This window comes from Mustela putorius, unplaced genomic scaffold (assembly GCF_011764305.1).
Source record: "Mustela putorius furo isolate JIRA1106 unplaced genomic scaffold, ASM1176430v1.1 tig00003834_pilon_pilon_pilon, whole genome shotgun sequence".
NCBI lineage: Eukaryota > Metazoa > Chordata > Mammalia > Carnivora > Mustelidae > Mustela > Mustela putorius.
The window spans coordinates 115,241,015-115,266,522 of NW_025421987.1; the positions used below are offsets into that span (position 1 = coordinate 115,241,015).

At 40.5% G+C, this 25,508-nt stretch overlaps 1 protein-coding gene across 8 annotated transcripts in view; it reads left to right on the top strand.

Moving 5' to 3' along the window:
- The window catches only part of KAT2B (lysine acetyltransferase 2B), a 102,437-nt gene that overhangs the window by 68,065 nt on the left and 8,864 nt on the right, over positions 1 to 25,508 (top strand). For 7 of the 8 annotated variants that reach the window (XR_006609248.1, XM_045088960.1, XM_045088957.1 and 4 more), the window contains exons 8-14: positions 3,628 to 3,753; positions 6,132 to 6,277; positions 9,350 to 9,558; positions 10,600 to 10,726; positions 15,532 to 15,642; positions 19,562 to 19,705; positions 25,290 to 25,404. Coding sequence is in view for 7 of the 8 variants with exons in the window: in XM_045088960.1 (XP_044944895.1) it covers positions 3,628 to 3,753; positions 6,132 to 6,277; positions 9,350 to 9,558; positions 10,600 to 10,726; positions 15,532 to 15,642; positions 19,562 to 19,705; positions 25,290 to 25,404 (978 nt within the window). In the remaining variant the exon portion in view is untranslated. The remainder of the gene's footprint in view (positions 1 to 3,627; positions 3,754 to 6,131; positions 6,278 to 9,349; positions 9,559 to 10,599; positions 10,727 to 15,531; positions 15,643 to 19,561; positions 19,706 to 25,289; positions 25,405 to 25,508) is intronic. The other variant, XM_045088956.1, reaches the window with a different exon arrangement.

Genomic DNA, 25,508 nt, shown 5'->3' on the forward strand with positions numbered 1-25,508 from the left:
TACCACACAGCTCAGCTGTGTAGTCAAATGCTTCTTTTTAAAGACACATAAGGTCTCCGTCCAGGGCCAGATATGCCTGGGAATCCAGTCTTTGTGAATCTGTGGTGTCTGGTGGGTGGTGCATCAAGTTACTCTCATGGATCAAGGTAGGGAGGTGAGTGGAGAGGAGCAGTCTGAGTCTCAGGTCATGAGATGCTTCCCAGTGGGGCTAGAGCACCCTTGGCATTGCGTTGAGTGGCGGCATTTTGACAAAAGAAGACACATGAGACTTCTGGAGTCACACTGATCCCAGAGAGAGGATCTGAATTGCCACCTTTGACACTTGGAAGACTCTGGAGAAGTTTAGCAAGAGAGGCCAACGCAGTCATTTATATGTGGCCACAGGGAAGGAGACTGCAGAATTTTGACGTCAGTTTTCAGTGTATCTAGCTCAGTGTGTAGTATTTTTGCCTGCAGCAAAAAAAAAAAAAAAAAAAAAAAAAAATTATAGTCAAAGTCACCTTCCTGAGTACATGGTTCTGTGAATTCTGACAAACACACACGGCTGTATAACCACCGGTCCCATCAAAATACAAAACAGTGGCCTCACCCCAGAAAACTCCTTTGTAACCCCCTGTTGTCCATTCATTGCCCTGCCTCTAGCCTTGGCAACCACTGGTGTTGCTTTTGTTCCAGGAGTCTGCCTTTTCTAGAATGTCATATGAATGGAATCGTATGGTACACCATTTTCTGAGTCTGACTTCTTTCACTCCACGTAATACATTTGAGAAGGTGATTAAAAAAAATTTTTTTTTTCATCTAGAGCCCAAGTTTGGATGCAGATATAATTAAATCCCTACCAAGCAGAGTACTTAGGGAATGAGGTAGTTTGGCTTGGATCAGATCCTTTTTGTTTGAATTCTCGTTTTTAGAGGCTTGCGTTTTTAGTATGGGCAGGACATGTTTTCTGTGTGGCTGGGCATATCCCCTGCATTGTGCTCTCTGTCCCTGTGCTGTTCACTTTATCTTGATCTCATCTGGTTTTCAAATGACATCTCTCCCACGAACCCTTTCCTTACTCTTCCTGTGCCTTCCATACTCTTCCAAACTCTCACAGAACCTTGAATATATCTTATCTTTGGTTCTCTTAACTTGTCTGCCTGTGGCGTCACTTGTGATGATTTAAAATAATACTGATTGCTGAGGCTTTTCCCAAGAGAGTGATATAATTGGTCTTGCCTAGACATTGAGACTTTTAAAAGCTCCCCAGGTGATTCTGATGTGCAGCAGTATTTGCGAACTGCTCTGTCATACAGCACTTAATTCCTGCTATCCTAACCCTGTTTTTCTATAAGCCTTGTCTCCTCTGAGTTTGACTCTTGGGTGGTGAGAGACCGTTTTCCACAATAATAATAAAATACTTCTGTTAAGTGCTTCCCTATGAAGTTTGCTTCATATGAAAGCCTTAGCACAAACCCTGAGAGGTCGATATTATTATCCCCTTTATGTAGATGAGAAATAGAAGCTGCAAGAAGAGCACCAGGTGGGCCCACAGGCAGAGCTGTGGGATTCCTTAACTGCTTCCTTTCGTGAAGAGCCGGACTCTAGCTGCTAGCCCGCGGTGCTGCTCTGGCATGTGCTGCAGATGTGCAGGCAAATGCCTGTGGGAGGAACTGTGAAGAACACAGCGCCTTCCTTAGGGCAGGGGACAGCAAAGCTAACAACTGAAGTTGACAGCAGGGTCGGCTTTGTTCTTTTCTGGAGGCTCTTCCCAAGAGGATTCCTCTCCCTCTCTGAAAACTCCCCTTGACCCTTGCCTGCTCAGAGTGCTTCCCAGTCTGTTTGGCTTCTGGCACATTCTGTGCCGTAGCACAGGATGGAGAAGGCGGACGTTGTCTCTTGACTCTCGGGATTCCACATTTATTTCTGTGATGAAGGTTGTAACCCAGTTGAGCTGTATTGTCCTCTTTAATACTACCCAAATCTGTCAGAAGCAAGCTGCCTTTTCCTGTTCTTCTGTAATTGCAGTGTGTTCTCTGGGGGGAAGGAAGAGTGTAATCATCTACTTAATTGGCATGTCTGCACGTCTCTGCAGCTGTGATAAATGACATTTGTAATGATGGCTCTGAAGTTTTGCAAGATACTCAGATGTCTTCAGAGTCACCGGAGTTCCTCTTTGTGTGGAATCACTCCAGTGCACTTTGAGATTCAGAAGGCCTGTATCCTGGAAGCGAAGCCACACAGCCTGGCACTTAAGTGTATTCTGAGCCCTATGGAGCGCTGCCTCTGTGGCTCCATTCACGTCCTCCATCACTTTATTGGCTGTATAGAACGTTCTCTGGGTGCTGAATAGTGGCTGCATTGAAACTTAGTTGAGCATTCTCTCTGGGCACCCGGCTGCCCTGCCTTACTCTGTCCTGTATGAGACCAGTGCCACTGAGAAGGTCTGTGTCCTTCATCTGCTCTCACCCCATTAGCTATAGATCAGCAGCACACTCTCAAAGCAACGGCCTATTTCCTACAATGGCTTTATAAAACAAAACGGAGAAGTTTTTTTTATTTGTAAACACTCCCAACTTACAGAAAAGTTGCAAGAGTAGGACAAAGAAATCTTGCATACTGCATCTCCTTTCCCCAGATTCACTACTTATTAACATTTGGGCATATTTGCTTTATCTTCTCCTCTCTCTCTCTCTCTCTTTTTTTTTTTTCCTAAACTGTTGGAAAGTTGCAAACGTCATGCCCCTTTACTGAGCTCAGTGGGTATCTCCCAAGAACAAGGACATTCTCTTACTTCACAACAGCACAGTTATCAAAGTAAGGAATTTAAGCTTGATGCAATATTATTATCTAATCTGTAGACTGCTTTCCATTGTGCCTCTTATCTCAGTCATGTGGTTTATAGCAATTTTTGTGCTGCTTCATGAGGCACATGATGTTGGCCTTTCTCCTTCTTGTGGGGATAAGCTTGGTCACTTGGCGACGGTGGCCTTTTCATGGTTTCTCTGCTGTAGTTTTAACCATTTTTCCTTTGGCAATAAAGTGTGTTTTGTGGAGAGATACTTTGAAATTATCCTGTCTTCATGAAAATTAGACTCCCAAGGTTTAGCATGCACAGATGATTCTAACCTGAATCAATTATTATATGCTGGCGCCAAATGTTTTTTGTTTTGTTTTGTTTTTCCCACCTTAACATTCATCATTCCTTCCTTTTTATTTATTGGTGTTCTCCTTGAGGAAGACTTTTACCTTCTTGCCTATTTATTTATTTATTTATTTATTCTTTCATTATTTTTTTCAATATGGACTCAGATCTTCTTGTTTTATCCAATGGGCTATAATCTGTTACTTACTTTATTATATCCTCACATTGGCCCCAAAGCTATTTTATTTTAATCAATGAATTAACTTTTAAAAGATTTTATTTTTAAGTCTTCTCTACACCCAGTGTGGGGCTTGAACTTACAACCCCAATATCAAGAGTTGTATGCTCCATCCCCTAAGCCAGCCAGGTACCCCTCCATGGCTTTTATTTTGAAGATGACTTTGTTGTGGTGTTAGGCAGGAATGGGATGGTTGCATGTACAGTTGGTTCCTTGTTGCCTAAGAAAGGAGTCACCTAATACCTTTTTTTCTTTTTGGGGCCAGTCATCAGTCCACCTCCTGTAGCTGGGACCATTTCATATAATTCAAACTCATCTTCCCTTGAGCAACCTAATGGAGGGAGCACCAGTCCTTCCTGCAAAGGCTCTTCTGGGCTTGAGGCAAACCCAGGTAAGCTCTTAACCGGGCATAAGAAGAGGCTATGATTTGCTGTAGAAGTTCTGTTATCTGGGGAGTGCCATAGGTAGAGTTAGACCAACTACAAATTGTGCATGTCCAGGATTTCAGTGGCTGGAAATCACGTTGAGCTATACTGGTTAGTTATTGCTATGTAACAAAGGAACCCAAAGCACAGAGACTTGAAACTGTAGTCATTTATTATCGTAGCTCACTCATGCTGTGTGTTTGCTGGAAGGTGGCTGATCTCAGCCAACCTTGTTCAGTCTTTACTAGGCTTGCTCATGAGTCTCCCTGTTGACCGGGAGCTCTGTTCTGGGCTTGGCTAGAACACTTAAGGTGGAACATCTCTGTTCCACATACTTCTCATCCTCCTCCTGGGATCCTTGGGCTGCTTTTCTTTTTCCTGGGGCAGAATATGTCCTTCTGAAGAGGCCAGAAGCATCAGAGAACAAGTAGAAATACATACAGTTTCTTGAAGCCTAGGCTCAGAACTGGTATTGCATCGCTTCTGCCTTATTTTGTCATCTGAAGCCATTACACGGTCAAACTCAGAGTCGAGGGGTGGAGAAATGTGCTCTGCTTCTTTTGTAGGGAGAACCGCAAAGTCATATGGCAGAGTGTGGATACCAGGATGCAAAGAATTTGGCCACTAATGTAGTCAGTCATGTGGGCAAAAAAATCTCCTAATCCTACACGCATTTCACAGTCACAGAATGTTTTGAAGGTTGCATTTCTGTCCAGAGACTTGACATCAAACAAATCTTGAGTATGACCAAAGTTTGACATAAAAGAAGTGGCATAAGCGAGGGAACGAAGAAAAATTTAAGTGTGGGACCACATAGTTAGCGTATGTGACACCGTTTACTCTCTCTCACTTCCGAGGGAGGCATCACTAATCAGTCCCAAAACTCTTTGCTGGTGAGCTGGAATATAGCCTCAGATACTTTCTTACCATAACTCTTATTAGCAGTGTATCAATTCTGGGGCATATTACTTATAAACCCAGCTACAAAATAAGTATTTCATAACATTACTCTTGGGGAATCACGGGACTTGAAAGCTGCTTGGTCAGATGACTGAAAATATTCTCATTTACCTTTAATAACAACTAAAAAAGTTACAAAAACAAGAACTCAACAAAAGCCATTTAGTAAGTGACGTAATGTTTTTGAAAGCTTCTCTTATAGATAAGGTACTTTACCTTGTTCTGTTCTGTTAACTAAAGATGTTGAGAATGCTCTGTGGAAATGCACTTAGTGGGATTCAGACATGGGGAATAATTAGATTTGAACATCTAAAACATTTTTAAATTTTTAATTATAAAAATAAATCCATATTATGATGGCGGGGAGAGCCAAGCATGATAGTAGAAAGGACAAAAAGTCACCACATAATCTAAGGAGGAAAATTTTCTTTGTTTTTTCATGGCCTTTCCCAGCACGTGACATGTTGAGAATGGCCCTGCTCATTTGTGAGGTATCATTTTATGGCAAAAAAAAGCATTGTGAGAGATAAAGAGGGTTATTTGATAATGAAAAAACTAAATTCACCAGCAAGATAAAACATTTCATTTGTATATTTCAAATAGGTATAGACGTATACATAATATACACATAATATACACATTCAAATATGTATAGGTGTATACATAATGTACACATCTATACACATATAATATACACGTATACATAATATACACATACTATGCATACACACATGTATACATACGTACATACATGAGAGAATTAACCACAAAGAGAAATAACCTCATCAACAAATAGTTGAAGGCTCAAAGCAACATCTTCGAATAATTCCTAGTTCAAGCTGACACAGCTATCATTAAGGATATAGAAGCCCTGAAAGCATAATTAGTAAGCTTAATCTGATGGATGTACAGAGATCATTATTGCTAAAAGTCAGAAAATCACACTATTTTCAAGAACACACAACACATTTACAAATAATTGGTAGTATTTTGCGTTCTCAGGTAAGATTCAAAAATTTTTGGTGTTTTGTTACTATATGGACCATGTTCTTTGACCACAAAGGGACTAAATGTAGAGATTAGTAATCATGATAATTGAAATCACCCTTGCATTTGCATATGAGCAAATACATGCCTTCATAACTCATACAGCAAATAAAAAAAATTATCATAGAAAATATTCAGAATAGATCTGTGGTTGGCAGTTACTGTGACCTCCTCCCTTTTCTTTCCCATCTTCGCTGCCGCCCCTTCCCTGGATAAATGGAGAATGACTTCCATGCCCATCAGTGTTCACAGAAAGTTAATTAAATTAGTGGGCATGCATTACCTGCTTTGTGTTTAAGATCATCCATTGTTTGCCCTTTTATTTTGATCATCACAGGAGAAAAGAGGAAAATGAATGACTCTCATGCCTTGGAGGAGGCCAAGAAACCCCGAGTTATGGGGGATATTCCAATGGAATTAATCGACGAGGTCATGTCTACCATCACAGACCCTGCAGCAATGCTTGGACCAGAGGTCAGCAGGGTAAACAAGAGCAGCCCAGCCCCCAGCCACCTGGTAGACCCCTTTTGTTTTCCTGGCCACTCCAGCTCTTAGAAACGGGGGTGGTATCATTGAGAGAGAGCGTGTTACGCTATCCTGGTTTGCGTTTAACCAGCTGTTCATGGTATGGAGGGCAAGACAAGCTGGTGGAGAGGTGATTCCCCTTGATAAATATCACATTACAGAGAAACATACTAATAATACCACACAGTTGAAGGCACTCTCACCTCCCTAATCTCTTAATCGTGGAATATTTAAATCCTCATAAATGTTAGAAACATTCCATGATAAAGAACCATGGTTTGTTTTTGTTTTTGTTTAAGATTTTATTTATTTATTAGACAGAGATGACAGAGAGCACAAGTTGTGGGGGGGAGAGGGAGAGGTAGGCTTCCCACTGAGTCAGGGAGCCTGATTCTGGGCTTGATCCTAGGACCCTGCGATCATGATATGAGCCAAAGGCAGCGCTTAACTGACTGAGCCACCCAGGCATCCCTGAGATCCATAGTTTCTTTATTTAGATTCACCAACTGTTAACATGTTACATTTGTATTACCTCTGTCTTTCTCTCCTATGAACCATTTGGAACCATTTCAGAATTCAGTATAGATGTCATAACATTTCACCTCTATATTTTCCTGTTTCTTAAGATGAAGACTTCTCTTTTATATTACCATGTAACCATGTAGTACCATGTAACCATGTAGTTACCACTATCAGAAAATTTAGCTAGGTTATATTTTCTAATGTATGGATTTGCAAACTACAGCCAAATCTGGCCCACTGGCTGTTTTTGTAAATAAAGTATTATTGAAACATTATTTATGTCTTCCTTGCACTACAAGAGCAGATTTGAATAATTAAGACAGGTGATATATGACCTGCAAAGCCTAAAATACTTGTATTTGGCCCCTTTATAAGAAAGTTTGCTGACCCCTGGCCTAATGTTTAGAGAGCCCATATTGGAGTTCTCCCTGTTAACCATATTATGTCCTTAGAACATTTGTTCCTGTTGTTGAAGGATCAGGCAGGGATCATGAATTGCATTTAGGTTCTTTCTCTTCATCTCTTAGTCTCCTTTAATCTAGAACAGCTACCCAGTCCTTTTTTTTTTCTTTTTCTTTTTCTTTTTTCTTAATGGCAGTACCATTGTTAGAGTCCTGCTTACTAATTTTATGTAACGGCCCCTTTGGATTTGTCTATTTACTCGTGATTGGATTCATGTAAAGCAGTTTTGGTAAAAGCGCCTTTATTGCATTGCATCCAAGGCAGTTTAAGACATTTCTGGGGCTCCTGGGTGGTTCAGTCAGTTAAGTGCTTGACTCTTGATCCAGGGTCATGGGTTCAAGCCCTGTGTTGGGCTCCACGCTGGGCTTGGAGCCTACTTTAAAAAAAAGAAAAAAGACATATATGACAGCTTCCAGGAAGTAAAGAACTGGCTTGGAGATTATTTGGTAAAGTATCTTTTAAAAATTTTTTAGTGTGGCTCTGCTACATCAGTTTTTAATTTGTCATGCTTCTGAGATATTTATTTTATGGTATTGAGGATAAGTCAGAGAACTAGAATGTTTTAAGAGAAAGACCTCTTTGTCAGATTATTCCTCACATTACCTGGTAGATATCCAGTCCTGGTGTCTAACACTGTAGACCTTTTGTGGGCTTGTCTCTCAAGGGTTTAGTAACTTCACAAGTTAGTTTAGCTCAGGTTTTTCAGCTGTGAAGTATGGATGTCAGCACACATTTCAAAATTTGTTGGGTAGATTTGATAGTGTAATGAGGTTGGCTTGTACAGGCTTGCACAGGCAATTGTTAAATTTTCAAGAATTTTTGAGCTGGGTGTTAAATATGTTGGTAGCTTGAAATTGACCACAGTTGCCCTGGTCACCTGGGCAGCCAGTGTAGACCAGTGGGATGAGCAGGTACTCCCATTTGGGGCTCTTCTTCCCTGGGGGACTGTTGAACATTTACCTGCATACCCCTGCGTGGATTAAATAGAGCAGGAGAATAAGGTGCTGGCACAAGGTTGTGCTGCCAGCTGCAGCTGAGAGTGGGATGGCAGATACCCTCAGACAGAACACTGTCCTCCAAAAAGAGGTGCTAACACCATAAATGTGACTGCCACTGTTGGGACTGTGATGGGAATTTTGCGGCTCAGTTACCCTGAGGGTCCCGTAAAGCTTAGCCAGGTGGGATTCCTCCAAACCAGGAGTTCGTACATAGGACAAATCTGGTCTGCTCAACCCCTGCCCCCACCTTGTTAAAAAAGATTTTATTTATTTATTTGAGAGAGAATGAGAAAGCACGAGATGGGGGAGGGTCAGAGGGGGAAGGGTCAGAGGGAGAAGCAGACCGCCTGCCGAGCAGGAAGCCTGATGTGGGACTCCATCCCAGGACTCCAGGATCATGACCTGAGCCAAGGGCAGTTGTATAACCAATTGAGCCACCTAGGCACTCTACCCCTTCCCCCTTTTAAAAGTTTTATTGGAGCTCTACTATACTTATTTATTTATTTATTCATTCATTCATTTATTCATGAGAGAGAGAGAGAAGGTACACAAGTAGGGGGGAGGAGCAGAGGGAGAGAATCCCCAAGCTGACTCTCTGCTGAGTGTGGAGTCCTCTGCAGGTCTCGATCTTACAGCCCTGAGAACATGATCTGAGCCCAAATCAAGAGTTTGACACCTAACCGACTGAGTCACTCAGGCAACCCTCTCCCCAGCCACCATTCATTGATATATGTCTGTGTCTGCTTTCACACTACAGCAGGGTTGACTAGTTGCCGCAGAGACCTTATATTTACTATATGGCCCTTTATAGGAAAGTTTGATGGCTCCTAAGCCACGCCGAATATCCATGTACACATATGATACTCTAATTTCTCAAAATGCTTTATCTTCCGTTTCCGTTTCAGTTTTAAAACTTGTGTATGTTGTTTGGGTCCCTGAAAATTCACAAATGTGTATCTTATTAGAACAAATCAGAGAAGCATGGAGGTGTCCGATCCCCATTGTCTTAAGAGAGGAGCTGTGTATAATTTTTTCTTGTCTCCTGCAGACCAATTTACTGTCAGCACATTCAGCCAGGGACGAGGCAGCAAGACTGGAAGAGCGCAGGGGTGTGATTGAATTTCATGTGGTCGGCAATTCCCTGAACCAGAAACCCAACAAGAAGATTCTAATGTGGCTGGTCGGTCTCCAGAACGTGTTCTCACACCAGCTGCCCCGGATGCCGAAAGAGTACATCACACGGCTTGTCTTTGACCCGTAAGTGGAACTTGGCTCTTCTTTCTTTCTTACTTACTTTTGAAATGAAGGGGGAACCACTCAGATAGTGGAAGTAAGCCAGGGTCAGCTACCAAATCCTGCTGCCTCTTGTCACGTTGGGGAGTACAGAGCCACATCAAGGTAGTTGCCATGACAAAAGCAGTCAGATGAATTTTTCAGCAATTCATACGTTTCTTTGTTAATAAAATGAAGCTCTGTATTTTAAGTTGCTGGTGACTGTCCTATAGTTCATTCATTATAGCAGTGAAGAAATACAAGCACCAAGTAGATGTCCTATTTTGCCTTACTCAAAACAGTCTTGAATTTGGTATCTTAAGTTGCTACTGCTGTTGCTAGGTCTTAATTTAGGGAAAATTATTGGGCTGTCAGATAAGCACATTTGAAAATCCATTGCTTTAAGTAAGACCCAAACAACAGAAAACCTAAAGTTCTCTAATTGAACGTACTTGAACATACATAGCCTAGCAGCCTATGTGGAATGTGATCTCTTCATGTGACAATTCAGTGACACCTGAGACAGAAGTTCTCACAGGATTCTACAATGCAGGGTTTGGTAAATTGTATGTGAGGATTTTGTATTCTCTTCTATAATATTTCTGTAATATTTTTGAGTCAGAGTAGCCCTTCAAAAACATTTCCTGCATTTGTCCATGAGTTAGTGCTTTCCCTCCAAACCTGCACTACGGGTCCCTTGGCATTGAGCATACACCATTCCAGTACAAGTCAGCACCTCCACACATAGCTTATTCTTTATTTATAAACCTCAGACCCTTCTTAGGTGACCGGCATTTTGTTGTGATGGAAGCCCTGATGAATGAAGTCTTGTGCCCATGAACTTGCTCTAAAAAGTGCACATTAATAGGGTTCTATCTAGATAGTGGGTAGATAAGGGAGGGTTCCATAGAAACTCAAGAAAAACACTCTCTTCCTTTTCTGTTTGATTACTAAGGAACCCCCCCCCCAAAAGTATTTTTGTATAACCAAAATAGGTAAAACTTTGCCATAATCTTATTCTTTCAGGAAACACAAAACCCTTGCCCTAATTAAAGATGGCCGTGTTATTGGTGGTATCTGTTTCCGCATGTTCCCATCCCAAGGATTCACAGAGATTGTTTTCTGTGCTGTAACCTCAAATGAGCAAGTCAAGGTAAGGGGAACCCAAGGTGTTAGAAGAAAAGCAGAGAATATGGTGCTTCTCACTAAAGCTGCAGAGTTTGGGCAGGCCTGTCTGTCTGTGCCACATCCACAGAAGGCTCGAAGTGGAGTTCAGGACTTCCTGAGAAGAGTTCTCTTGCTGCAAATGTCTGTTCATGTGTGTGAAGAGAGCGAATGTTCCACATCCCAGCAGGTCAGGTTCTGCCAGGGCTTTGTTGGGATTGGGGCAAGGTACAAGGACCCCACACAGCCCCAAGTGCAACTGAAGTATAGTGTATGACAAGTGAGGGGAGGTTTGAAGATAAATCTCCCTGCTCGTTGTTAGCTTACACGTGCACACGCATGCACACACACACAGCTGGTGACACTGAATCACCAGAAAGGATATGGTGAGATGTGGGTTACTATACTCAAGAAAGAAGTCTTACGGCTTTGTCCCTAAAGGTGGTTAAGGGCTAAAGAAATTCTGTAAAGGAAGTCGTGGAAAATTTGAATAAATTTATGATTCAGTTTTAGAAGTATTCCTGCAGGGTTTGGAATGTGGGGTTCCTTTGGTGTGTGTGTGTGTGTGTGTGTGTGTGTGTGTGTCTAATTGACCCTCCCAAGTGTCCTTGTCACTGGTCCCTTCATCCCCAGGAGTTAGGCTGTTTCATTGAAACTGCAGCTGGTGTTATGTTGGAACTGGAATAAAGGGTAGACTGTCTGCAGAAAGACCTCTGGTGTAGTGTCTGTTGTGTCCTGCTCTGCTGCTGCCCTCAGGAAAACAGAACCAGGAAAAGTGTCTTTAAACTATTATTCATTTGGTATTTTAGGAACCCTAAAGAGGGTCATTCAGAACTAGGGCAAATGATGGAAAGATAAGTGACTGGAAAGTCTAAGACACTGTTACCTAATGAAATAAAATGCGACAAATATGAGCCATGCATGTAATTTTACGTTTTCTAGTAACCACATTAAAAAAATAAAAAAAAAAGGAAACAAAGTTAATTTTGAAAACATATTTTATTTTACCTACCATATCCTGAGAAGTGTCCCTGCACTGCAGGTACTCATGGCACAGAGAGTTACTGATGAGACATTTTATATTGTTTTGTATTCAGTGCCCAAATGTAGGGTGTGTTTTACACTGCAGCACATCTCAGTCTGGACCAGCCATATTTCCGGTGCCCACTGGGCACATGTGACCAGTGCTCCCATTATTGGGCAGTGCAGGCCTAGGGACAAGGTTGTCTTCTCCAGCTGCAAAGAAGCAGTGCCATTTATAAAAACCAACAGGAAGTCACTGGAAGGAATCCTTCCCTGCTTGAGGGCTGAAGCCAGTGCTGTGGGTACTTTTGTTTTCATTAAGAGCTTTGCTCCACCCAGCCTGTTAGAGCTGCTGTGATTTCTTCTCACAAAGCACAAGTGGGCCTTTTTGTCTTTGACTCAGAGTGCTAAGCATCAAAGGATAAACAAAACCCATCATTCATACATCTGTCATTCTGACTGGGGAGGGTGAGGGCCCAGGTTTGCCTGAAACCTGTGTCTGGTGCTTTTGCAAGAAATTCTGACTGTGTCTTTAGATGGTGCTGTTGCTATGCTTATCACTTTAAAAAATGTTTTCCCTAGTCAAAGTGAGAAACAATTCAAGTGTTCAGAGTTCAGAAACTTACTTAGAAGGAAAATTTGTTTGGCTTTTTTCATAGGGAGAGGTTGCTGGCACATACGTCCTTGGTTTATAATTTCAGAAAAAGATTGCAAAATTTTTGTTTTTAGAGAAAGCTACACCAACCAAGCACCTTGTTTGGAGAGGTTGATTAAGGTTGACTTGGACACTTTTAGGGATACCAGAGGGAAACTAAAGGTATTTAATATGAATTGGATGCTTTGTCTTATTACTTCCCAGAAGGGCAATTTATTTTTTTCCCAAACCATGTAATTTTCTAAAGACTTACAGGAAGATGTCCAAACATAACAAACTCAGGAGGAAGAGCTAGAAAAAAAGCCACGTTTTGTAAATGATTTGAAACTGTAGTTCTAGAAAATGAACATTAGTCTCTTCTAGAAAATGAACCTTAGTCTTTCACAATTGAATGGAATGGGTAAGTTATGAAAGACAGTGCTGTTAGCACCTATTTGGAAAAATAACTCGTTTTGTAAGTGGAGGTTTTAGATTTTTATTTACTATGTTAAAAATCTTGGCTAAGTGATACTTTGAAATTTGCATTCACTCATTTTAGAGAAGCAGGCTTACATATAAATTCCTGTGAATGCTTTAAATAAGATTTGTATGTGAATTTATCTTGCTCAAAGCACACACAAGATGACATTTCAGAATTTGCGTGAAAAGCTCATCACCTGGTTTTAGAATTATCTTGTCATCTAAGAACTATTTGGATTTGAAATCGTGCAGATTTAAAGTTACATAGCTAATATTTATATATCATATTTTTTTAAAAGATTTTATTTATCTGAGAGACAGCTTCAGCAGGGGGAGGAGGAGGGGCAGAGGAAGAGGGACAAACAGACTTCCCCACAGAGAGGGGAGTCCAATCTGAGCCGAAGTCAGAAACTTAACTGACTAAGACACCCAGGTGCCCCAATATCATAATAAATATTTAAATAAACACTGAAATTGCTTGATGGATTTAGGAAAAAAAAACTCCTTTGGTGGCAGTTAAAGGCCCACAAGGGGTGTCTGGGTAGCTCAGTCATTTGAGGGTCCGACTCTTGGCTTCCGTTCAGGTTTTGATCTCAGAATCAGGAATTCAAGCCCCATGTTGGTCCATGCTTAGTTTGTAGCCTGTCATGGGGCTGGAGCTCACAACCCTCAGATTATGACCTGAGCTGAAATCAACAGTTGGACGCTTAGCAGACTGAGCCACCAAGGTGCCCTGCCTTTTTCTGTATTATAGATACAAATATATCACTTTATATTAATGCTGCACAATAGATATATGCATTGGGTCTCAAATGCAAGCCACATATGTAATTGCAAAATTTTCTAGAAGCCATAGTTTAAAAAGTAAGAAGAAACAGGTGAAATTAATTTTGAAATTTTTTATTTAACTTAGTATATCTAAAATATTGTCATTTCAACTTGTAATAAGGATAAAATGTTATTGAGGGGTTTTTTTTTGTCTCTTTTTCCTGATGTGTATTTTACACACTCTAGTACATCTCAGTTTCAGCTAGTCACATTATAGTTGCGCAAAAACCACATGTGGCTACTGGCTACCATATTGAACAGCACAGCTCTATACTCTCACTACATATTTATGTATTTATCTTCCCCATTTTACCATCATCTCCTCAAGGAGGGAGATATTTCGTTCCTCTTTTTATTCAAGTTGTATTGAAATTTAAAATATATTAGTATTGTAAAATGTTTGGGAAAAGCTAAAATGTCCTTGGGTAATATCAGTGGAAGAACTTCTTGAGGAAAGAGGTAGTAATACTCTTCTCCTATTTACCAGGCAGATCATCCCCTAATTATTATGTTTGGTCCTTCCATGCTTCCAAAGGGCAATGTTATACAGGAGAAAGCCCAGAAAAGAGTGATAAGATTAGTAAGGGGTCTTCCAGTCAATGCCTTTTAAGGAATGACAGAAACCTTGATGATACTTCACGTGGGGTTTGGGAGGTACGGATGGGCATGAAAGAGTATGGTCTTTAAAGGCTTGAAGAATTGTTAAGAGCAGGAATGAGTCTTTGTTCCTCTGAGAATAGAACTAAGGTCAAGAAGTAGAAATAACAAGGGGTCAGATCTCAAATAAACGTTAGGAAGAACTCTCCAACTGAAGATGACCTGGTTTACCTAAGGACCAAGGGATCACCCTGTGCTGGAGGTTTCTGACAGCTCACCTTTTCAGGGTAGATGGCAGAAGATTTCCAGCATCACATGGAATAGAGACTTAGACCAAATGATTTCTAAACATCCTTTTCCCCCTGTGGTATTGCAGTTCCATGAGATCATACCTGTAAGCACATTTGAGTCCTTTAGAAAAGTGTGTCACCACATTCTAAAATATTTATGTGAAGGTATTTGTGTTTGGGATGCTTGGATTTACTTTCACCTCTTTTAATGAGGTTCTAAAACAGCCACTTTAAATTTATAGATATTTACTAACCTTTGTACTTCACTGAAAAACCTGGTACTTGCACATTTTTTTCGTATTTCTATCATTAATTTATTAAATATTGTTCACTGTCTTTAATTTACTTCCTTCTGTCCTCTGGCTCACTTAGAGACTCTGGATTTCGTAGACCTTGCTTGGAAAGGCTTGATAAGACAAAAACGAAAATCCTGTAAATGGGATATGATACATTTCTTTGGAAGAGTTGCTGATTTGTATACATTCAGGAAACACTTGGGTTAGTTATTATTCTAGTAAAGATTAGCTTTTTATTTACATAGCTCTTTGCATCACAGGTTCTCAAATACTTTAAAGATAAGCAGAAATAATCACAGTGTTAATAATCATCAGTGTTAACTCCCCAAGCTTCTTTGTTAACATTCAGCAAGTAGTCTTTAGGTTTGAGCCACAGCTTACAGCCTTGGTGTGTTACTTCCAAAGAACAAGAAATTTGTATTTTAAACTGATGATTGTATCTCAGGTCGAGGATTTTGAATTTATTGGTTTTGTGGGTCCTTTTCAATGTTCAGAAATGCAGGAAAGGGTGTGTTAGTATTATATTGATAAAATATATCAAAGTACCAATTTCTAAATTTGCCAGTGCTTCTGAGTGAATCTGTAGGAATGGATTGTCTTTTTTCCAGAATCGAATATGTTTATGTGTTTACTAACTTCCATATAGGGCTATGGAACACACCTGATGAATCACTTGAAAGAATATCATATAAAACATGATATTCTGAACTTCCTCACATATGCAGATGAATATGCAATTGGTTACTTCAAGAAACAGGTAAGTTTTTCACTGTGCAACCCTGTTCTGTCATTTCTTTTCTTTCTTTCTTTCTTTTTTTCTTTAAAGATTTTATTTATTTATTTGACAGAGAGAGATAGCAAGTAGGCAGAGAGGCAGGCAGAGAAAGAGGAGGAAGCAGGCTCCCCGCCAAGCAGAGAGCCCGACGCAGGACTCGATCCCAGGACCTGAGATCATGACCTGAGCCGAGGGCAGAGGTTTTAACCAACTGAGCCGCCCAGGCGCCCTGTCATTTCTTTTCTTAATATATACTCAGGTAGCCTTCATCGAAGGAAATTTTTCCCCCTAGCATTTTCTCTTTATAAGAAGGACATGGCAACTACTTGTTAATCCTTAAGCCAGGACTAAGCTTCAGATTTTAGTAGCGGTTATAACCAGCACAGTAAGTACTAGAGATTTGTTGAGTGAATGAATGCCATCTATAAAGGAAGTATAATATTGCATCGTGGAATTCTAAAATATGGTATCCCCAGGCTAAGGAGAAATTCCCAGGGCTAGGTAAGTAGAGTTCTCCATGAATAAGAGAAATAGATTTCTGTGGAAATCTATTTGTCTGTGGAAATCCTCCATTTATGTCATCATAAAGAAAGTTATGAATATTATGAAATACTTCCTAGAATCCTTTTTTGGCAGCACACAGCAGGCTAGGAGCTTGGCTGCCATCTTGGTCCTTTCTTACTAGAAGTTTTCAGCTCAACTTTTTTAAAGATTATTCATTGACTGCATATTTTTTAAAATAATGCTTTATAATTCCTAAACATTTTCATTTACTTCTCTAACTACAAAAATAATGTAAAGTTACTATAGAAGTTGTGGAAGGCATAGTAAGTAGAATGAAGAAAAATCTATTGTAATTCTACCACCAAAGAGATTTGCTGTTACTATTTTAATAGGTACCCTCCTAATAATTGTTCTGTGTATGTGCTAATGTGTATATATGGATATAAATATAAAACTGGGCTTCTATTCTATGTAATTGAATTACTTGCCTTTTCACTTAATCTGATTATTAATATTTATATCATTTTTAAAAAAGATTTTATTTATTTGAGAGAGAGAATGAGAGAGAGAGCATGAGGAGAGGGAGGGTCAGAAGGAGAAGCAGACTCCCTGCCGAGCAGGGAGCCTGATGTGGGACTCCATGCCAGGACTCCAGGATCATGACCTGAGCTGAAGGCAGTCACTTAACCAACTGAGCCACTGAGGCACCCCAATATTTATATAATTTTTGATGGTTCTTTGAAAATTTATGGTATAATTGGAAAATACTTCATTAAACCAATACTACGTGTTTAGGACATTCAGGTGTTTGTTCTATGTAAATTACATTTATAACTGTGTGTTCGTAGGTATGTTACCTCATCTGTGGTAAGTTTGCTTAGAATAAATGTCTAGAAGTAGAGTTGTTTCCAAATATATCTGAGGTTTTGTTATGCATTGCCAAATGCTATAACAGTTTCTGTCCTTTTCAGCAATATATAAGGGGGTTCAGGAAAAAGTTTGATGATTGAAAAACATTTTTATTTTTGCTCCTTTCCTAGATAATAAATTGTGTATGTTTATATTTATTTAATTATTGTGAAGTTTGATGTGTTTTTTTTTCTTGTTTTTTTTTTTTTTAAAGATTTTTTAATTTATTTACTTGACAGAGAGAGATCACAAGTAGGCAGAGAGGCAGGCAGAGAGAGAGAGAGGAGGAAGCAGGCTCCCTGCCGAGCAGAGCCCGATGCGGGACTCGATCCCAGGACCCCGAGACCATGACCTGAGCCGAAGGCAGCGGCCTAACCCACTGAGCCACCCAGGCACCCTGATGTGTTTTTTCTTATGCAGTGGCCCTTTGTGTTTCTTTTTCTGTTTTTTTTTTTTAAACTACTTTTTTTTTTTTTTAATTTTATTATTTTTTTTTTTAATTTTTTATTTTTTATAAACATATATTTTTATCCCCTGGGGTACAGGTCTGTGAGTCACCAGGCTTACACACTTCACAGCACTCACCAAATCACATACCCTCCCCAATGTCCATAATCCCACCCCCTTCTCCCAAACCCCCTCCCCCCGGCAACCTCAGTTTGTTTTGTGAGATTAAGAGTCACTTATGGTTTGTCTCCCTCCCAATCCCATCTTGTTTCATTTATTCTTCTTCTACCCACTTAAGCCTCCATGTTGCATCACCACTTCCTCATATCAGGGAGATCATATGATAGTTGTCTTTTTCTGTTTTTAAATTGCCAGTTCATTGTATTTTGCCTCTTTTTCTACTAAAATATTTATTTTCACATTGATTTATGAGGACTCTTTATATATGAGGATATTAACATCTTATTATTTTTCTCCCATTGGTCAGTTGTTTCAACATTGCTTGTGACTTTTGATATACAATTTCTTAAAGACTTCATTACATAAAATCTGTTGACTTCTTTATATAAGTCTCATGTAATTAGAGAGCTTTTCTTCCTCTGATGACAGATAGTTAATCTCCTATTTGTTTTCTTCTCATTCTTTGGGTTGTGTCTGTGACTTTTATAATAAAACTCATTTGGGAGAACTCAGTGGGATTGTTAACTGAAGGCTTGAGTATCAGCTTTCTTGGGCTGCAACTGCATTGCAAAGCTTGAAATACCAGTCATGGTTCTTAAATGACTTGTCTGTAGTCCTCTATGAGGATGATGGTAATGATTGCTTGGAGAATAAATTTTGCTGAAAGGGAGGCAGTGTCATTGTGGTAGTCTGAATTCCAAGTAATTCACTGCAAAGAACTGAAATAGGCATTATAAGGAAAATTATGTTTATCATATAAATATATGAATATATATCCTGTAGCACTTGGTTATTGCAGATTAAAGTATATAAATGAACATATTACAGATAAATGTCACTGACACAGCTACACATTACAATGGTCTGGAAGTTTTTGCCTATATAGTTAGCAGGGGTTTCATTTAATCAATATTGAAGTTCTAACTATTGTATATGTATATTTTAAAGATTTAATTTTTGGGGCACCTAGGTGCCTCAGTCGGTTAAGCCTCTGCCTTCAGCTCAGGTCATGATCTCATGGCCCTGGGTTCAAACCCTGGTCAGGCTCCCTGCTCAGCAGGAGTCTGCTTCTCCCTCTCCCTCAGCACCTCCTCACTCCCCACTTGTGCTCTCTTTCTTTCTCTCTCAAATAAATAAATAAAATCTAAAAAAAAAGGAAAAGGGTAATAAGTAATTAAGTAATGACTGTACCCAATGTGGAGCTCCAGCTCACAACTCCAAGATCAAGAGTCTAATGGTCCAGGGGGTCCAGGGTGCCTGGGCAGCAAACTTGGTTTCAGTCTAGGATATGATCTTAGGGCTGTGAGATCGAGCTCTGCATCCACCTGTGCACTCAGCATGGAGTCTGCTTCGGTTTCTCTCTCCCTCTGCCTCTGCTCTCCCTACCCCTCAGATAAATAAAATCTTAAAAAGAAAAAGTCATATGCCCTACTGACTGACCCAGGCAGGTACCTCTAATTACTGTATTTTTTGATAAACTTTTCTTTTAGAACTTAGATTGGTTTTTGATTTGTTGAGAATCCTGGGGTCCCCTCCCCAATTTGGGAGAATTTCAATTTAATGGAATTGAAAAGGAATTAGGAGAATGTTCAATTTAATGGAAAATTCAACCATAATATTAGGTCTGTTAAAGAACTGTTTAGTATAATTTGTGTTTTACTAGGGTTATTTTTTTATGTTGTCTTGCTTCCTGTTTGGTATTTGATTCTTGATGTTTTTGAACTCTACAGTGGGGAGTTCATATTCCTGAGTAATATGATGAGAACCTGAAAAAAGTCTATCTTGCTGCCTACCATACAGTTTGCACTCAGTGGATATTTGTTGCACAGTGGCTATATGAATGAATTTATTTGCATTGCAGGGTTTCTCCAAAGAAATTAAAATACCTAAAACCAAATATGTTGGCTACATCAAGGATTATGAGGGGGCCACTCTAATGGGATGTGAGCTAAATCCAAGGATCCCATACACAGAATTTTCTGTCATCATCAAGAAGCAAAAGGAGGTAAGCACGGGACCACCTCCTGTTCCTTCTCTACAGGCTGGTCTTTGTTGGGTGAGTTGCGTGTCTCTGGGCTCTGTGTGGATGGCTCTATGGTGTGTCATCATGATTTCGGTTTGCTGTGGTTTGTACAGATTTCTTCTTTGATGGGATGCTTGATCTGTTTCCTTTCTAGGCACCATTCCTAAGAGGGTCAACACTTGTTAAATGGGTATAAAATATAAAACTTGTAAAATATGATGAAATCTTACCTTCACCTTCAAAACCTTTACAGTTAGCCTCATGCATCCTTCCCAGACTTCTTCGCTTATCTAAACTCTTCTCTAAAAGCCATTACTGATGCTTTAAGCCTTTAGCTTGGTGTCTTTATCCATTTCCTACCTCACTTTCCCAATACATGTACGAATAGGACCACTTGGCCTCTGTTCAGTTTCTTCTTTGAACTTCACTATCACTAGTTTGATCCACTTATTTGAATTTTTGTTACTCCTCATCTTATATGGGCATTTATCTTAGCACGTATCCATCTCTCTTTTTAACATTGCGAATTTCGAAGGCCTGTATTTGTAGGAATTCAGTGATTTGCTATCCCATTTTGGGGTGAAGTCTTTTATACATAAGAACTAAAAGAGAAACAGTTAGAGGAAAGGTTGAGAGATTTGACTATGTAGTATTTTTACATTTGTCCAAGACAGAAGAAAATACCATAAAAAGAGCATAACTGGGGAGTGTGCATTTATTAAATGAACGAATTTTGTGTTAAGCCCAAGATTACCTCCTCGCTGCCCCTAGTTCATTGGTGTTCAAAAATGGGGTTTGTGGCTATGTCATCCCTCATCATTTCCACTTTATACTCCTGTTACTCATTTTATTTATTTATTTATTTTTTTTAAAGATTTTATTTATTTATTTGACAGAGAGAGATCACAAGTAGGCAGAGAGGCAGGCAGAGAGAGAGGAGGAAGCAGGCTCCCTGCTGAGCAGAGAGCCCGATGTGGGACTCGATCCCAGGACTCTGAGTTCATGACCTGAGCCAAAGGCAGAGGCTTAACCCACTGAGCCACCCAGGTGCCCTCCTGTTACTCATTTTAGTGCATTCTTTTTCTAGCAAGTAACTAGAAAAAGCACCTGTCTTAAATCCCATCTTTATTTTCTGGTTTTTACTAATGACCCTTAATCCCAGTTCTTGGTTGTTTGTCAGACATCATCAACATAACAGACATAAAAGTCCTTATGCAGTGTTTGGTGCATAGTAGGTGCTCAAGAAATATTTTCCTTTTTACTTAATGTGGGTCAGGTTTGTTCTTATGAATGTGAGCAAAAGGTTACTTTTTTTTTTTTTTTTTTTTAAGAAAACAAGAACAACCTTTGTTGTTGCTTGCTCAGAGATGCCAGCCTTAGAGTAAATTCCAAATAGGGTACTTGGAGAGTTAATAAAAGCACAGCAGGCCCCTCTCTCTGTCTCTTTCTAAAGAGCTAGCTTTCTTCATTGTTCTCTTTGGGGTTTAATGAGCAGGTCTGTATTCAGCAGCTCCCCATTCAGCATGAGGGACTGCTGGCCAACTAGAGCCATCACCAGGCAGTCAGCTGCTGGGTCCTCCTTCCTCCTCTGAGGAGCACCCATGCATCTCTGGTGAAAGAAGAGAGCAGGAGTCTCCTGCAGATTCACCTAGTCTGGATCTTTTGGCTCTTAGTGCACACAGGGGAAAGCCATAAACACAGAGCTAGCAGAGCAGTCAGTCCTTTAGAAGATAGTGCTCCTTCCCCTTCCTTTTGCTCATCCCCTCTTGGATCTCATCTCCCTCTCACCTCCCCTTCCCTGTTTGCCTCCAATCTTCTCTAACACATGCCACTGAGTAGATGATGCAGGCTGGGAGCTATTAAGCTAGTTTCTTTCAAAGAGACTCGAAGTCACCATAATAAAATACTGGATTTCATGTAGTATCTTCTTCCACAGAACTTGAATGATTTTCACGAGTATCTTTATTTCAACTTGGGAAAACCCTCCTTGCAGAAAACAGGGACTGATGGTATTAGCAGACAAGTTGTATGTAGATGGAGGGCTTTGCTGGCCACTGAAAGCATGCATGAGCAGAATAAGTTGTGGTTGTGCCTAGTGGAGATGGAGAGAGAAAGCTAGTGCAGTGGGACAGGGGAGCAGAGTAGGAGTTGAGGGCTACTTCGTGAGTGTTGACTCCAAGGGCAAGAGGAAGGTGCGGTCCTTTAGGGGCCTAACATCATCAGAGGTGTCTTTGTGGGAAATATGTTTTGAACTGTTTTGAGCCTGCTGAATCCCATCAGCATGAGCAAAGATTCAGAGTCCAGCATAATTAAATTCATGGGCACATGCACGGCTAGGACCCTAGGTGTGCCAGTGAAATAGCCACTGTTTGAGAAAGTATAACTAGGCCATGAGAAGGCAGAGTTGAGTGTATATATGCATGGGTGGGGTGTGGAGCTGGGATGTAGGGATACATCTCAAATCTTCATCCGAGAGTAAGGTGACGAGGGACTGGGTTTGGAGGATCCAAAGTAAGGGTGACGCCAACCATTGGGATTTCTTTGTAAGAACACGTGCTAAGACTTGGTGACGTATTAAAGATGGAAGAGCTCCCCCAAATCTTGTGTTTGGGGAGACTAAAACTGAAGCGATGAAATGGGAGAAGAATTTGAGGAAAGAATGATGATGACATGGTGGAGAATTGCAAACATTTTTGAGGAAGGTGAAGATAAAAGACTGAAACAGAAGTAAAGTGTCTCCTTTCTCCAGGGTAACCCTTGGAGGCAAAGAAGGGTTAAGAAGCTCTCCGCTGTCATTACGAGTCACTCACTAGGGCTCCGCCACCTTCAGGGTGCTACACAAGGGGTATGGAAGCCACCTGGGTGGGTCATCACATCTGAGAGTATCCGTGATAAAGAGAAAAAGTTTAAAAATTATATTTGAAATTATATTTTCTGAAGGTGTTTATTTAAGAAATTACCATTGGCATTCTCTTTTAAAAAGACTTAGACTGGGGTGGGGTGCCTGGCGCTCTCTGTCAGAGAGCATCTGACTTTTGATCTTGGAGTTGTGAGTTCGAGCCCTAAGTTGGGTGTAGAGATTACTTAGATAAATTTAAAAACTTAATAAGGCTTACACTCAGGGTACCTGACTGGCTCAGTCAGAAGAGCGTGTGACCCTTGATCTTGGTGTTGTAAATTTGAGCCCTATGTTGGCTATAGAGATTACTTAAAAATAAAATCTTTTTCTCTTTTTAAATTTACTTATTTTAGAGAGGGAGAGCATGCAGGTGTGGGGAGGGAGGGGCAGAGTTAGAGAAACTCAGATACTCCTCACTGAGCCAAATGCCTAATGGGGCTGGATCCCACAACCCTGAGTGCACTATGTGAGCTGAAATCAGTAGGGGACACTTAACCAACTGAGCCACCCAGGTGCTCCCAAAAATAAAATCTTTTTTTTTTTTTTTTTTTTAGAGTTTTATTTATTTGACAGACAGAGATCACAAGCAGGCAGAGAGGCAGGCGGGGGGTGGGGGTGGGGGTGGGGAGCAGGCTCACTGCTGAGCAGAGAGCCTGATGTGGGACTCGATCCCAGGACCCTGAGATCATGATCTGAGCCGAGGGCAGAGGCTTAACCCACTAAGCCACCCAGGCGCCTAAAAAAAAACTTAAAAAAATAAATTAAAAAATCTGGACTCGTAAATAAACAAAGAGAGAGCATGCATTTAGATCTATCCTATCCAGAGTTGCAGTCACTAGGTACATTTGGCTCCTGACTGCTTGATACATGGCTAGTTGAAATTGAGATGCTCTCTAAGTATAAAACACTCTGATTTTGAAGACCTGTTAGGAATAAAAGAATGTAAATGTAAAATATCTCCTACTTTTTTTTCTAACTGATTATATGCTACAGTGATAATATTTTGGATGTATTGGATTAAATAAAAACATAAAAAATGTATTGTTAAAGTACAGTTTCTCCTGTTACTTTTTACTTTAAAAAATGTGGCTACTGGAACATGAGTGGATGGGGAGGGTGGGCGCCTTTGTGGCTCAATTGGTTAAGCCTCTGCCTTCAGTTCAGGTCTTGATCTCAGGGTCCTGGGATTGAGTCCCCAGTCTGGGCTTCCTGTTCCGATGGGAGCCTGCTTCTCCCTCTGCCCCTCTCCACTGCTCCTGTCCTCTCTCTCTGAAATGAGTAAAACCGACATGAGCTGATTGCATGATATTTCTGTTGCACAGCAGTGAACTAGCTTTACCAGACATACACTTTTACTAGTCCCAGTCACCTTATGAAGTTCTTTGTTTAATTGTCAGGATTAAAATGTGTTCATGCTGGAGCATTTACCAATGATACGTTTGAGATCAAGCTGTTAGGAACTGGAATTTTTAGTTTACCTTTGTGAATTCAATTACTGACTGCTACTGTGTTTTTCTTTCTCTCAAATTATTATTTAAATTCTAGTAAGTTAACTTACAGTGTAATATAAAATTTAGTGATTCATCACTTATAACACCCAAAGCTCCTCACAGGGGCCCTTCTTAATGCCCATCACCCTCTAGCCCATCCCCCACTGCCCTCGTCAACCCTGTCTCTTATGGTTTGCTCCCCACCATCCTTTTTTCCCTCTCTTTTATTTTTTCTTTTCCAAAATCAGCTACGACATAGTTAATTTCTGGATGGCTATTTTTAATTAATTTTTCTTTTTTAAACGGGAAACAGCACTGTTTTGGAAATAGTTGACCTCAGTACTTCAGGAACTATTTAACAAAACAAACTTCTCTCAGAATTCCCGAATCATTCATCCTGGGGGTGATATATGCTCATATCAGGGGGTGTGTTGCCTCAACAGTTTGGAGCCGCTTTTCTGATGCAAAGAGTATAGGTTAGGGCTCAAGCCTTGAAAATTTTGAATAATAATATCAACCTTCCTGGCACTGGGGACTTTCTGAGGCCTGTTCGAGTGCCCTCCAGTCCAGAGAAGGGAACACTTCGCTCCTAGTCGGGGGATGTGAAGAGGTCCAGGCACTGGGGCTTGGGCTGGGTAGCTGATCAGCTCCAGCAGAGGCTCCTCAGAGAAGGAGGGCAGGGCACCTGACTTCTGTGCCAAAGAGGACAGTGGGCCCCCAGGGTAGTGTGTTCTCTCACTGTTGGCTTTTTTGATGGCAAGGGACAAGTATTCAAAAATGGTTGTGTGAGGGGCACCTGGGTGGCTCAGTGGGATAAAGCGTCTGCCTTCGACTCAGGTCATGATCCCAGAGTACTGGGATCGAGCCCCACGTCGGGCTCTCTGCTTGACAGGGAGCCTGCTTCCTCCTCTCTCTCTGCCTGCTTCTCTGCCTACTTGTGATCTCTCTCTGTCAAATAAATAAATAAAATCTTAAAAAAAAGGGTTGTGTGAATGCCACTGGACAGGTATGGTATAATAGTACATTTCCAGGTCTTCTCTGTTCAATTGCATTCACCTTCTCTCCCTTTTCGCATCCCGAAGACTTTATTTAGGAGACCGACTTTTTAGGTGGACTGATGTCATCTGTAGCCAACAGACTTCTGTTACTAAACGCATTTTCTTCCTATGCTTTACAGATCATTAAAAAGCTGATAGAAAGAAAACAAGCCCAGATTCGAAAAGTATACCCTGGACTTTCATGCTTTAAAGATGGAGTTCGGCAGATTCCAATAGAAAGCATTCCTGGAATTAGTATGTATAGATCTTCTTTAAAAAGCAAAATCTTTCGGGTTTGCCATGCACTGTGTTTGAACTGGTTGCCAGAGTGCAGTGATTTGGAAAGCTTTTTGCCTTGC